The 14,544-nt window shown below is 42.1% G+C and overlaps 1 protein-coding gene across 1 annotated transcript in view; it reads left to right on the top strand.

The window, feature by feature from the left end:
* ARIH1 (ariadne RBR E3 ubiquitin protein ligase 1) overlaps window positions 1-14,544 on the top strand; it is a 51,723-nt gene that overhangs the window by 30,408 nt on the left and 6,771 nt on the right. Inside the window, exons 5-12 of the mRNA XM_079953321.1 lie at window positions 789-844; window positions 6,033-6,099; window positions 7,859-7,965; window positions 8,321-8,363; window positions 9,066-9,137; window positions 10,218-10,348; window positions 10,645-10,702; window positions 11,509-11,769. Coding sequence (XP_079809447.1) covers window positions 789-844; window positions 6,033-6,099; window positions 7,859-7,965; window positions 8,321-8,363; window positions 9,066-9,137; window positions 10,218-10,348; window positions 10,645-10,702; window positions 11,509-11,769 — 795 coding nt within the window. The remainder of the gene's footprint in view (window positions 1-788; window positions 845-6,032; window positions 6,100-7,858; window positions 7,966-8,320; window positions 8,364-9,065; window positions 9,138-10,217; window positions 10,349-10,644; window positions 10,703-11,508; window positions 11,770-14,544) is intronic.

The raw sequence follows: 14,544 nt of genomic DNA on the forward strand, positions 1-14,544 counted from the left end.
CATTTCAAGTGTCTAGGAGGTGTGGCGAGCCTTAGGGTTTGCCCCAACCATGAAGCTGGAGGTGGGCTTGCCCCTCTAGTTATACTGCACTTGGCCAGTTTCCTTCCTGCCCCACCTCCCCTGCTCACAGGTTGAGAGGAAGCCTGAGGATTGTTGTGCTTCAGACGCACAGTGCTTAAGTGACAAACTCCCAACACTCACTCCAGCTCTGTGCTGAAGGGGTGAGAGCTTGCTGGCTTGACTTTCTTCTTTCAAGGCATTCTGTTGCATCAGAAGCACCTCGGAGCCCTGGCTCCAGCTGCGAACCGAAGAAGGAAACTGGCTCTTGTTATCAAGCTATGCTTCCATGCAGTGCAAATCCAAAAATGATCCTTCACCTGCCTTCCCAGCTCTAAGCTTGGAGCAGCCAATTGTCCCTCACTCTGTGCTGCGTTTTGGAGGTTCAGTGCAAGTTCAGGGATAAGACGCCCACCTGCTTTTTCAAATCTCCCCAGTCAAAAACCAGTCTCTTGGCAACCACAGACCTGCTTGACAACCAGAATTTGTGGACTCTTTGTTTAGGTTTTGCCTTGGGAGGGTGTTTAAAACAATCACCTGGGAGGTTTGTTTTATATTACAGCTGATGAGTACAGTTAAACTTAGAGCTTAAGCCCTTGGCTGGCCAACCTCTTGTAACCTGCGTTGTGTTTTAGAAGTGCTGCTGAGTGTACACAGTTCTTAGAGATTCTTCACTGCCATTCAAACTAAATCAGATGTTCTTTCTGACTCCTGTTTCCCCCCCTCACCAGACAATTTCATGCCCTGCTCATGGCTGTGATATCTTGGTTGATGACAATACAGTTATGTAAGTATTATAGTTGATACATGACTTCAGTAATACTTCCCTTCCTGTGTTGAGCGCTAAAACAGATCGGTTAAGGATTGACTGGCTCAAAGCTGTGTTTTATCAAAATATAATGGGTCAGTCTTATATGATCACCCATGGACATCTTTGGATGCCTTGGGAGAAGTGAGCCTCCTCTGTAGTCTCCATAATGGAAACCAAAGAATGCTTCTGCTTTGCCATCAACTTCACCTTTTTGCTTGCAGTATGTTTTGCTTGCAGGAGCTTTTTGACAAAGTCATAAAATGACTGGGGCTGACGTTTTCCATTGGCTGATTTCACAGACTTAAAGTAAGAGACCTCTGAACTGCAGTTAGGTCATCTAATAAATTTAAGTTCATGATCTCACAGCCTTACATTAGATGGTTTAGTCAACCTTGTGTAATCCTTTCCAGGAATAAAATCCTGAGTTTGGCCTTATTCACCCCTCATTCTTTGTAGATTGCTTTTAGTGTTAAATTAGTGTTGTGGTCCTTTTTCTACTGTTTCCATTTTAAGTTGGGACTTGTATAAATATGGAAAGTAGGTATAACTGTACTGATTTCATCATGTGAAGCCCATGTAAAAGGTTCTGTTTGTTTTTATAGAGCCTAAAATAATCTGACTAAAACATTATTAAACTAGTTTTATCTTGTAATACAACAACAGTTGCAAGGGAGTACTTTTGAGACTGTCCTCAAAAAGCATAAAACAAAAAGGCACATGTTTTTAGGTATCCTACCTTTTCTTCCACATACACCAATTACATATCATATTTTTAACGAGAACTGTTCAGAGTGGAATACTGTGCCAGCAGTAAATGTCATTATCTGTTAGGTCATTGTGTATTGGATCTTTTTCTCTGTCTGATATCCCCATAGTTTTAAATGTTGTGTTCCATTCATCGTCCAAGCATCTCAGAGGTTCACAGGTGGTCTCCAGGTAAGGTACCTGTCAGACCTAGGTTTGTTTTGGTTCACAGAGAATTTTACCTCCAATCTCTTGTAGTTGTAATTTGTTTTTATGTTTGTTATTTATTTAAAAGCATTTCTAAATTACTATTTCTAAAGGAAAGAAAAGCCCTAAGTGTTATACAGAAATACAATATAGAAACAATAAAAACAGAAATTCAGTTAATAGGGTTCAATCTCATAGGTTCAGGCAAAAAACCACATCTTTATAAAACACATTAGAAGCAACTGATGGATGATGCTACAGGTATGGCACACTTTGACAGAGGGAGATTGCTTTAAAATCTTCAAGACATCAAATCAGTGTGCTTCTCCTGTTGAACAATGGAGTTATAGGGTGGTGTTCAGCTTTACTCAGAATAGACTCATTGAAATTAATGATATGACTAAATTGAATTCATTAATTTCAGTGGTGAAACTTAATTGAATACCATGCATATTCCAAACCATCTGGAAGGCACCAGGTTAGCAAAGGCTGATCTGTACCCTTTAAAAATGTGTGCTTCCCCAAGTACAGGTTGAAAAATTTGTTATGCTGCCTAGCAGCCAACACTTTATATCCAGTGCCAGCCAATGAATAAACAAGAGGGTAAACAGCGGACACCATATGCCCCAGGTACATAATGGCCTTCTGCAGCTTTCCTTGACCCCCCCCCCCAAAAAAAAAGAGATTGTATGTGACCAGCTAATACATTTGTTTTCCTTAGAGTTCACTGATTGAGTGTTTAATATGCTAATGGAAATCTCTAGATTATGGTGCACATCTCTCTATTCATGGCCATCTGTATGAAGCGATGTCGTCTTTCTAAAGTTTCTTGTCCTATATATCTTTTTAGACAATTGTTACATATAATTTGATCCAGTAGTGCAAAGTGGAAGAGCATCTAGTCTAGTGTACAAAAGTTGGAAATTAGTATTGTGAGTTTTAGTATGCCAGTGCTGTGGAATATGCCTTAGCATGTGTGGTTTAGCTGGCTTGCCTCCTTGTTCTTCAGACAAGGAGCACAGGGAGAGGAGAGGCAGGAGACAGTAACTCTAAGGTCACCTTAATGCAGTGGTTTTGAAACTTGAATTTTATGGGGATACCCATGTTTCTTCAGAAACGTATTGGGTGTATCTAATTGAGAAGATGAGTAATGCAGGATAAACTACCCAGAAAGGCTGCTTGCGCACAGTTACCAAAATTCCCCTGCAATGTGGCTGCAGGAAGGGATTTGTGTCTCAGTGTGTGTTTGTTTTCTTTCTTTCTTTCTCTCTCTCTCTCTCTGTTACACTCAGTTCATATGGGACAGGATTGAGGCCCAGTAGACCTCTGCAAAAACTTTGTGCACCCCTGAACATGTCCCCCAAATCCTCTTCAGTTAAGCTGGATTTCTCAACATGGAAAGTATTTCCTGTAGGTAGAAAGCTTGAAATGGGACAAATCTTTACTCAGTAACGAACAGTGTAATATTAAAAGAATGAAAGTATGCTCTTGGTTTGTACACGTAAAGCGCCTTCGTGGGCCAAGGAAGTTATAGTTTCTTTAAGCAGCCCATACGAGGCTAGGTAACATAACAATAACACATTGAAGCAGTCCTCATTTTAATGAGTTTCAATAGAGCTAGCATCTGCAACCCATTAAATGTTACAGAAGTAATGCTTCAGATGAACCTTTTCAGATATATCTGCAAGACTCCTCCCTCTTTATCACCAGGCACCAGCCATTATATCAGGCTGCAGCAGAGGAGAGGGTGAGAAGGGATGCTGAGCCACTCTCATTAGTGTAGCTGAGACACTGGCAACATCTGGTGCCACCTCTGCTTAATCTGTTTCTACTCCAGCTCATCGTTAGAAGAACTTGTAATCAAGAACCTGTACATGAATTTGCTTATTTATTCTTCCTTCCCAGTCCATTTGACTTTTATATTATGTCTTTTTAGACTGTAAGCCTGAGGGCAGGGACAGTTCCTGTTTGTAGTCATTAGTAAGTTCCTCTGGGACCTTTTTTGGCAGAACAGCAGAATAAACATAAAGTAATACAACAAAGCAATAAAATGCTATATTGAGGGTTTCTGGACTTAACTTCTGCAGTGAGGATTAGGGGCCAGGCAGGCAAAAAATAATCACCACCATCTTTTGTACCTACCAGATTATTTTTGTGTGTGGACACTTGTAAGCGTGAGGAGGCTTATCAGTATCAGAAATGCAGTTCCTCAATCACAAAACATGATTTTAACTTTGAATAGCTGTCTACTAATGGAAAAGGAATTCTGTTAAATGCATGCCTGCTAGTGTGTTCTAACACACATTTTTAAAAAGTGGATTGCCATCCCTGTGCTTTGAAAAATGTATTGTTTTTTTTGGGGGGGGGGTTAGTATTGTTGATACCCTTTGTCAGCTCTGATGTAAGACTACCTCAGTTTGGCTGCTCCTCTCGCTCAGCTATATTTAACTTTACCTAGTGGTGTTTGAATTTTCTTGTTCTTCCATCACTATACCTTTTCCCCACACTTCTGTGTTGCGTCAAATGGTTAACTTTAAGGCAGGGATTGTCTTTCAGCTGCTTTGCCTTTTGTTGAACGCTAGCAGGAGGCAGCATGTGACACAAGTGTTCCAAGGTTTGCACAAGCACCCTGTTATCTTCTGGGCTACGTTTAAAGTGCTAGTTATTGTTTTATATAGCAATTGTGCAGCTTGGCCCCAGTCTATCTTAAGTGTCTGTGCTCATATGAACCCCAGCATGCTTTTTTCAATGTCTTCCCAGGAGGCCCAGACTGACTTCAATATCTGCCTGTTAGGTTAGTTGGGACCAAAGTGTAGCTTTTTGTGGTGGCACCCCTGGCTTGTGATTCCTTCCATAACTCATAGAACTGTAGAGTTGGAAGGGACCCCGAGGGTCATCTAGTCCAAACCCTTGCAATGCAGATGTCAACACGCCGTCTCCCATCCAATTTGAAACTATAGTAGACCCTGCTTAGCTTTGCAAATGTGCTAGTGGTTTTATTGCTGTGCCACTAGTTAGGTATTGTCATGCATGTAAACTCCTTAGAGGTTTTATTTACAATTAAGTGGTATGCAAATTCTGAGAAAGAAAGAAAGAAAGAAAGAAAGAAAGAAAGAAAGAAAGAAAGAAAGAAAGAAAGGCTTAGCCTGACAACTAAAAATATTTATTTGGCTGATACCTAGGACTTAACCCAGGACAACATAAAAAAACACTAAGTATACATCTTTCAGAACCACCAGGGGCTTCAGTATGGCATGTGCAGGGAAGACATGCTGCAGGCAGACATGGCATGTATATTTGCCTGTACTTGTCCTTTAAAGCAACAAAAGTATTGTAGGCCATATGCCACAAGATGCCCATTTGCAAAGCTGCTTGAGTTAATCTCCACAGTAAAATTTTTACTATTTTACTTAGTTGATGGAATAAATAATGCAAATATTGGGAGCTGTGTCTAGTATACTTGTTTTAGAGCAGAAGTATCTAAATAAATCTGCAAAGCATATCCTAAACATCACTGTCAGAGACTGTCACTAAATACTAAACGAAAGTTTGATCTTTGTTATGGCTCTTCATTTATCACACTGTGTACTACTTTGGATTATTGCCTTCAGTAATGCATGAAACCTATATTAAAACATTATTGTTTTGCAGTATATGGTTATTTACAAAAAAGTCTCTTAAATATTTGATTGGTGTCACCAGAAATCTACAGGTGTCTGTTTAACTTTTGATGATAGGTTCTGAGTGGTATGCATGTTGCACTAGTTAGCGTCCGTTTTTCATTTTGCAAGTACAGTGTTGTACGTCCATTCACTAATTTACATTGGGATGGAAATCAAGATTAAACATTGCCTTTGTGTTCTGGCCTCTGTGAAGGAAATGGTTGCAGGCATGCCAACAACTGAGTAGAAATAAGCAAAACATATTATCTGGGGAACAAGAGAGCGAATAAAATCTGGTCACAAAACAGTGGTGGGGTTTTTTGTTTTTTTTTAAAAAGCAGGGTATTAATTCTGCTTTTAAAATGTGTGTTTGCCAAGTAAAAATACAGCATGCCTTAAAATTGTAGGGGTGGGGAATTACGCAGTCTGCGAAAATGATTCTCCTTGCTCACGGCTTCTGCCAAGCAATAAAGCTGATGTAGCAAACAATTTCTGGACTGCCAAAAAATGAATGTTCTCAATGAAATGTTTTTTCTCCCTTCTCTTCTTAGGCGCCTCATCACAGATTCAAAGGTTAAATTAAAGTACCAGCATTTAATAACTAATAGTTTTGTAGAGGTGAGTGTTAATGTTTCAAACTATGCTGAAGAGACAGGCTGTGATTTGAGGGCTTTCGCCCATCTCTTTCTTGTCTTAGCAGGCATTTACATGTATTCATGGTGGGGGTGGGGGTCAGATTTTGTTCAGTTGTTTGCAAAGGCTGCTTCCCCCACCCTAATTAACAGGGTTGATCTTACCTAGGCTCATACTGATAGAGAGTGTTAAGCTTTTTGTTAATAGGTGGCATGATTTTAGCTAGAATGCTGCTTCAAATACGAAAATACTTTAAGCTGGAACGTTGTTTTATAGCACAGCATTCTGCAGCAGAAATTTGAAATCCCAGTGCCTAAAGCAATGGCTATAGGCAGCTGTTCAGGAGATTAAAGAAGGTAATAGTTGTTAAAGGCACATTGCTGATTATGTGCCAGGTATTTCAAGCACTCAATTTATAGTCCTTTGAGAACAACTAGGCACAAACTTTTTGTGTTTTCATCAGAACCTAGAGCAGGTACTTCTGAACTGAATCCAGTATTACTGTGGGGTGCTACTTAAGCAATCTGTTACAACTTTAGAATTGGTGAACCTTTAAAGGTAAAGGTACCCCTGCCCATACGGGCCAGTCTTGACAGACTCTGGGGTTGTGCGCCCATCTCACTTAAGAGGCCAGGGGCCAGCGCTGTCCGGAGACACTTCCGGATCACGTGGCCAGTGTGACATCGCTGCTCTGGCGAACCAGAGTCGCACACGGAAACGCCGTTTACCTTCCCGCTGGTAAGCGGTCCCTATTTATCTACTTGCACCCGGAGGTGCTTTCGAACTGCTAGGTTGGCAGGCGCTGGGACCGAGCAGCGGGAGCGCACCCCGCCGCAGGGATTCGAACCGCCGACCTTTCGATCGGCAAGTCCTAGGCGCTGAGGCTTTAACCCACAGCGCCACCTGCGTCCCGTTGGTGAACCTTTGAGGAAACACAAAAACAGCCTTGCTTGTTGTCCCCTCATTTGTAATAAAAGGATTTTTGAATTCAATTTGTGGAATGCTGGTGAAGCCTAAGCTGAAGAGGACTGAAGAATCACAAAAAGCCACATGTGACCCTCAATTCAATCTTTGTTAATGTGCCTGCACTGGTGTGACGCTAAGCCACAAAACTGCCAGGTTCTCCTGAGCAGACGACACATGTGGGCAGCCCATATGTGAACATCACAGACCTTTGGCCCCCTAAAAATTAAACCACTTAACATGAAAGATGAGCCATTTCTAAAACTACCTTGTCAAGCTACCTTGCTTATTTTTGAGCTGGAATTGAGATTTTTAAAGCTTTGCCAAAGGGAACAAAATACCTTAGGATGGATGGGTGGCTGTCTTTTAGGCTTAGATTATGACCTTTAGAGTATCTTAATTTGCTTTTGTCATCAGAATGGATTTTCTTATAGGTTGCATTTGTAGTCTTGGTGACAGTTGGGAAGGTTGGTGGGGGACTAAATTGATTATCTGGAGTTGGTTCTATTTAGAAGGTCATCCTGGGCAACATTGCCCCCCCCCCCCCCAATCTCATTTTATAGCTGATTCTGTGAAATTGGCTTGGCGTTTTCTGCTTGGCTGTTGGTGTGGAGGGACAAGGTCTATACCAAAATGAGAATTGTGGCATTTTCCTGTCAGGATGAAACAAAGCTTTGGCTAAAAGGAGACTTCTGGGGAAATGGAAGGGAAATACCACACTTTGATATCTTTAATTCTGGTCCATTTCCAAGTAAGATCTGGTAGCTTTTTATTTTTGCAGTGCAATCGGCTGTTAAAATGGTGTCCTGCTCCAGATTGCCACCATGTTGTTAAAGTTCAGTATCCTGATGCTAAGCCTGTTCGCTGTAAATGTGGCCGTCAGTTTTGGTAAGCAAACATTTCTTGTGTTGGGTTGTAATGATTTTGGATTACTTACCACTAAGCGGAAGGTGGTTCCTGTTTCTCTTCAAATGACAAGTTGCCTTGGTAGGCCTACCCATGCCAACTACCAGCAAGCCAAACACTGTCCGTTTGGGATCTGATAAACTTGAGTGTTTTTGCTTCCTGTCTGGGATTGAAAAACTGAGGTTCTCAGGTACCCGTCAAGCCACATTACCTTGCTGGTATAATGTTTGGCTTAGGAGGTAACAGTTACAGTTGCTTGAATTAGAGCAAGCCCCTAAATTTTCATGTTGCATAACCATAGACTGTGTAATATGTATAAATCTTTCTATTTTTACAGCTTTAACTGTGGTGAAAACTGGCATGATCCTGTTAAATGCAAGGTGAGTGTCTACGGCAGAGTGCTGGAAAAGTAAACTAGCCTTTCTGCTTAAATATCACAGTTGTAGTGTTGTAAAATACTTTGATGATACTTAGCAAGCTATTCAGACATCTTTGCCATGGTTACCTGTTTATTTATTTATTTTTAATACATATTTATTAAAGTTTTTTTGAATACAAATGCATAAATAAACGACATTACTTATATCATAACATAATTTCATCATTTCTTTGGACTCCCTCACATCTCCCGCTCCCACTTACATTGTTACGAAAAAATTTTCCAAGCAAATTACCACATGGTTACCTGTTTAGTTTCCCTTAAGTTGTGTGTAATTCACCCTGAACTATTTGACTCTGGGTAACAAGTGTATGAAAGAATAGTCCATCTTGACTGTCACAACAAAATAAGCACTCCTCTCCTTAGTTCAGATCTTTTATTTCCACCTAGAGGATATTTGACACAAACATGAAGAAAATCATAGTTGTAAGAGATATCCACGATACATAATTATTTGAAGGTTTATTTTGGAATCCTGATGTGTTATCTTGGAGTGTTGGATCTGAATGGGCAAGCCTTGCTTAACAGGATATGATATGTCCAGTTCAGAGGAGCCTGTGAGCCATGAGGTGCAGATGCACATTTCTCTGGCCTTTTTCACTTCTTCTCTTGTTTTACCATTCTTTTTTCTCTCTCCTGACAGTGGTTAAAGAAATGGATTAAGAAGTGTGATGATGACAGTGAAACTTCAAACTGGATTGCAGCAAACACAAAGGTTTGGTAGCATCACATTTCTCTTTAAAACATGCCATATTGGCCCAAATATAAGCTGCACCTTTAAAATTCGGAGGCTTGGGAGCCGCGGATGGGCTGCGCACCTTTGCCCTGTGCTCCGGGGGGGGGGGGGGGCTTTGCCAGCGAATATAAGCTGCACTTTAACTTTTCACAATCAGAATTCGGGAAAAAAAAGGCTTATATTTGGGCCAATATGTTAGATGCTCAAAATTTCACACTTGCAGAGCTGCTTTTCCCTTACAAAAACATAACTGTCAAATCCTGAACTTCCATTGTGAGTAGTGAGGGGTAAGTCCTCCATGTAAATAATGGGCTGTGTTTTCCTATTCCCCCCCCCCCCCCACTTCAGAGTTTTAGAGCTAAATTGAAGGGAGGTGCCAAATTGGCAAACATCTCAGTACTTTATAGATTGAGAAGTACTTACATGTGGTTTGCTGAGTATAGGAATACAGAAAATTGCTTTAGGCCAAATCAGACCATTGGTCCTACCTAGCTCAGTATTGCCTATGGAGACTGACTGTGGCTGTCCAGGATTTCAGAGTTTGGCCATTCCCAGCCTTTATGTGGCGATGTGAAGGGTTAGACCTATTACCTTTGGTTTGCAAAACATGTGCTATTTCACTTCACAACGACCCATCCCTTTAGTATGTTCATTCAGTGCATGTGGAACCCAGTCTCACTGGACTTAAATCAGTAGATCTAGAATGTGTTTAATATGAAGTGTCAAAGCTGAGCGTCACACACACACACACACACACGAAAATGTCCCACTACTTGCAAATGGCTTCCTATCTAAGCTATCCCATGAACTGGAAGAAGTGCAACTTTTCCTGGCATTGATCTGTTATTTTGTGCTATTATATTGCTATAAGACTACCTTTTCACTACATTGCTAAGGCAGCAGTGGGAAGCCAGCTGACAGCTGAATGTGTAACCAGAAGAGCCACTATTGTAAATTCTTTGTAACATCACAAAGCACTGTCTGCATCCCTCCCCATTTTTTTTAAGTTGGAAGACACCCACTTTTATTTCTTTCCACCACTCTTCATACCCGTCACAGGAATGCCCTAAATGCCATGTGACCATAGAAAAGGATGGAGGCTGCAATCACATGGTCTGTCGGAACCAGAATTGTAAAGCAGAGTTCTGCTGGGTGTGTCTTGGTCCCTGGGAACCTCATGGGTCCGCCTGGTAAGTTTAAATGAATTCCTCCCAAGCTTTCTTTATGTGTCTAATTGTACTGCCATGTTTTGTTTCTGTACCCTGCAAAAATAATTTCTGTGGGAGAAAAACACAGAGCAGTAGCTGGTGCATACTTCTTAGGGTGAGAAAGGTCTGGGCTGTTTCTTGTTGAGCCTCTGTTCAAGGTATCAGAGGGGCTTATTATGTTTACAGTTATGTACTGACCAAAGAATACTTGGAGCCTCAGAGCGGCAAAAACAAAAGAAGTTCTGGAATCCACTATGCTCATAAAAATCTTTTTTCAGGTACAACTGTAATCGCTATAATGAGGATGATGCAAAGGCAGCAAGAGATGCCCAAGAGGTGAGTCCATAACTCTTGGTGACCAATATTATCAGCTTCAGTAAGATGGTTTGGCCTAGCTTTTCACTGTGCTTGCATTTTCCAATTGAGCACTGCTAGCTTTCAAGCTGAACTCCACAAAACTGTTAGACTTTGACACAAGAGGCCGACCCATTTTGTTACTGCTTCCTGATGTTGCCCTGGCCAACTTGTAAAACTATCCAACTTGGGCACTGGAAGCAGTAATCTGAGTATGAATATGCCCAACCCCATATCCTACCAGCCAAACCCTTCTTGGCAGTTGCTTATTGCTGAAAGAGGTTTTCTACCAGATTAATTTCTGTATGGATATCATTTCTATCTAGGCAGTTTATTTCACCATGTTGCACTTGGGCAGTTTTGCCACAGAACCCACTGCCAATAAGACCTCTTCTATGTATTTATATGGAAAAATAAAAATGTCCGTTCATCACATGACCGGGTATATGCAGTTTATCAGGTCCACAAATGTGGCAAGTAGAGAATTGCAACAAAATGAAGTATATCCTAAGTCCCTGTTCAGGGCTCCATGATCCTGTAGCACTGTTTGGGGATTGCAAGGGACTCTTTGTTTTCTTTTCCACCTGCTTAAAACTCTCTCTTCTGTGTCACATAGTGCCAACAAGATCAGACTCAAAGCCAAAGGAGTACTGTGGGACTTTGAAATAAGAACATTGTCTTGTTGTGGCCACGTTTGCCTTGAGGCCCCTCATTTATAGGGCAAGTCAATCTGCTATTACTCTGTTTTAACTATTGATTTTCTTTTTCCCTAATGGGAATTAACACAGCGATCCAGAGCAGCCCTGCAGAGGTACCTCTTCTACTGCAACCGTTACATGAACCATATGCAGAGCCTGCGCTTTGAGCACAAACTCTATGCCCAAGTCAAGCAGAAAATGGAGGAGATGCAGCAGCACAACATGTCATGGATCGAGGTCCAGTTCCTGAAGAAAGCAGTCGATGTCCTCTGCCAGTGTCGTGCCACACTCATGTACACATACGTCTTTGCCTTCTACCTCAAAAAGAATAATCAGTCCATTATCTTTGAGGTAAGGAGAGTTTACCAGACATTTTTTTAACCCAGCTGTTGGGTCCTAGCATAGCGTAAGAGTCCTGTAGGATCAGATCAAGGCTTATTTAGTCCAATATTCTGTTCCCCTAGTGGCCAACCAGGTGCCTAAGGGAATCCCACACATAGAACATGAGCTCAATAGTCCTCTCCCAATCCTTTTTCTTAGTAACCAGCAATCCAGAGCCTTATTGCCTCAGATTCTGAAGCTAGTTATAGTAGCTGTTGATGAGTAGCTCGGGTTATGTTGTCTGTGTTTTTTCAGTTGATTTAGGACGAATCTGATGTGCTGAATCCAAAAATCACATTGGTTTTGCTCAGTCAGGTCAAGTTTTTGAGCTATGGCCACATGTCATTTTTTTACGTTTTTGTACACATGTATGCTTGTGTGGGTGGGACGCGGGTGGCGCTGTGGGTAAAACCTCAGCGCCTAGGACTTGCCGATCGTATGGTCGGTGGTTCGAATCCCCGCGACGGGGTGAGCTCCCGTCATTCGGTCCCAGCTCCTGCCCACCTAGCAGTTTGAAAGTACCCTTAAGTGCAAGTAGATAAATAGGTACCGCTTTATAGTGGGAAGGTAAACAGCGTTTCCGTGTGCTGCGCTGGTGCAGGCTCGCCAGAGCAGCTTCGTCATGCTGGCCATGTGACCCGGAAGTGTCTTCGGACAGCACTGGCCCCCAGCCTCTTAAGCGAGATGGGCGCGCAACCCCAGAGTCGGTCACGACTGGCCCGTATGGGCAGGGGTACCTTTACCTTTACCTTTATGCTTGTGTGGAGCATTTTAGAAGAAGTTGGGGGGGGGGGGGGTAAAATGCCATGTCGAATAATTGTTTTGATTGGAAATGATTATTTTAATGACAAGAAGTATTCAGGTCCGATAGTTCTGGGTGATTATGTCGAAAAGGGATCAGTTTGAAGTCATAAAACCTCGAAATCTTCCATAAATTGGTGCGGCAAAGCATAAAGTTGGGGGATCAAAACTAAGTTAAACCTGATCTTCAATCAGCACGTCGTCCTGCAGCTCATTGTGGTGAAATTCCAGTGCCTATCTTCGGAGAACTTCCTGACATTAGTGACGAAGATGCCTCCAGTGTTGAAGGACATGAAGAAGAAGTGGTTCTTGAAGATGATGCTCCACATCCATTTTCCCAAAAGGAGTTGAATGATCTAGTTCGCGACCTCAGCTTGTCAAAGGACTCTGCCGAACTGTTGGCATCCAGATTGAAGGGAAAAAACCTCCTCTCTGACAGTGCTTGCACCAGCTTCTTCCACAACAGGCATCAAGAGTACCTCCATTTTTTCTCGGAAGAGAAGAGCTTGGTGTACTGTGCAGATATTGTGCAGCTTCTGCTCAAGCTTGGAGTGCCACAGTACAAACCCAAAGATTGGAGACTGTTCATTGACAGCAGCAAGCGATCACTGAAATGTGTTCTGCTACACAACGGCAACCAGTTTGCCTCTATACCCCTGCCTCACTTGAGTACACTATGAAGCTGTGAAGTATGTGCTGGAGAAAATTGGTTACGATCAACATAAGTGGTTTATTTGTGTTGACCTGAAGATGGTGAACTTTTTGTTGGGACAACAGTCTGGCTTCACCAAGTACCCATGTTTTCTGTGCATGTGGGATAGTAGGGACCGTGCTCAGCATTACACAAAGAAGGACTGGCCTGTGCGGGAGAAATTGGTGCCTTGCAAAAAAAAAGGAACGTCATCAACAACCCTCTGGTGGACAGAGATGGAATACTCTTCCCACCGCTGCACATCAAGCTCGTCTTAATCAAACAGTTCACAAAGGCTCTGGACAAGGATGGTGACTGCTTCACTTACTTGTGCCAGGCTTTTCCAGGATTGACCATGGAGAAGTTGAAAGCTGGCATCTTTGACGGTCCTCAGATCCGTCAGCTCATCAGAGATCCAGAGTTCGGAAATTCAATGAACGAAGTGGAACTGGAAGCGTGGAAGGTATTTGTTCTGTTAGTGAAGAACTTTCTTGGCAACAATAAGGCCAGAAACTATGCAGAACTTGTCAACAACATGCTGACTGCTTTCAGAAACCTGGGTTGCAACATGAGCATCAAGATGCACTACCTATTTTCACATATGGACCGGTTTCCTGAGAACCTGGGTTCAATGAGTGACGAGCAGGGGGATAGATTCCATCAGGACATGAAAGAGATGGAGACCAGGTATCAGGGTCGCTGGGACGCAGTCATGATGGCTGACTACTGTTGGACTCTGAAGAGAGACCTCCCTGCCGCTGAGCATTCCAGGAGTTCCAAGAAATGGAAGTTGAAGCCCTGAAGTTTGAAAAATGGTGAAGCAACAAGCAATTTACGTGTACTTACCTTTATCAATGCCCACCATTCAGTTTACAGTAAACCTGACCTGATGGAGAGAAACGAATGCCATTTCCTGATTCAGCAGTGCAAAAATACCCTAAATCAGTTGTAGAAATCTAGACAACATTCAAAAAGTAAAAAATTGTTACCCAGTGTTATGGTCCATTGGATGAGTGACTTGTGCAGCCCCTAAATTGGACTTTCTGTAACAACTATGTGATTTTTTTCCAGCGGCTTTGTAATGAAGGCCTTTTCTGTGATGGCTCCAGAGTTGTGTAGTCCTGTACGCCACGAACTCTGTATGTGTTCCTTAGTTAAACAAAAACAATTTCATGCAAGTGCCTGGGGTGATTGGCAATATAGGCTTATTAACTTCGTTGATTATTTACCACATCCCACTTTTCAGCAAAAGC

This window comes from Podarcis cretensis (assembly GCF_951804945.1).
Source record: "Podarcis cretensis genome assembly, chromosome: 14".
In the NCBI taxonomy this organism is placed as follows: domain Eukaryota; kingdom Metazoa; phylum Chordata; class Lepidosauria; order Squamata; family Lacertidae; genus Podarcis; species Podarcis cretensis.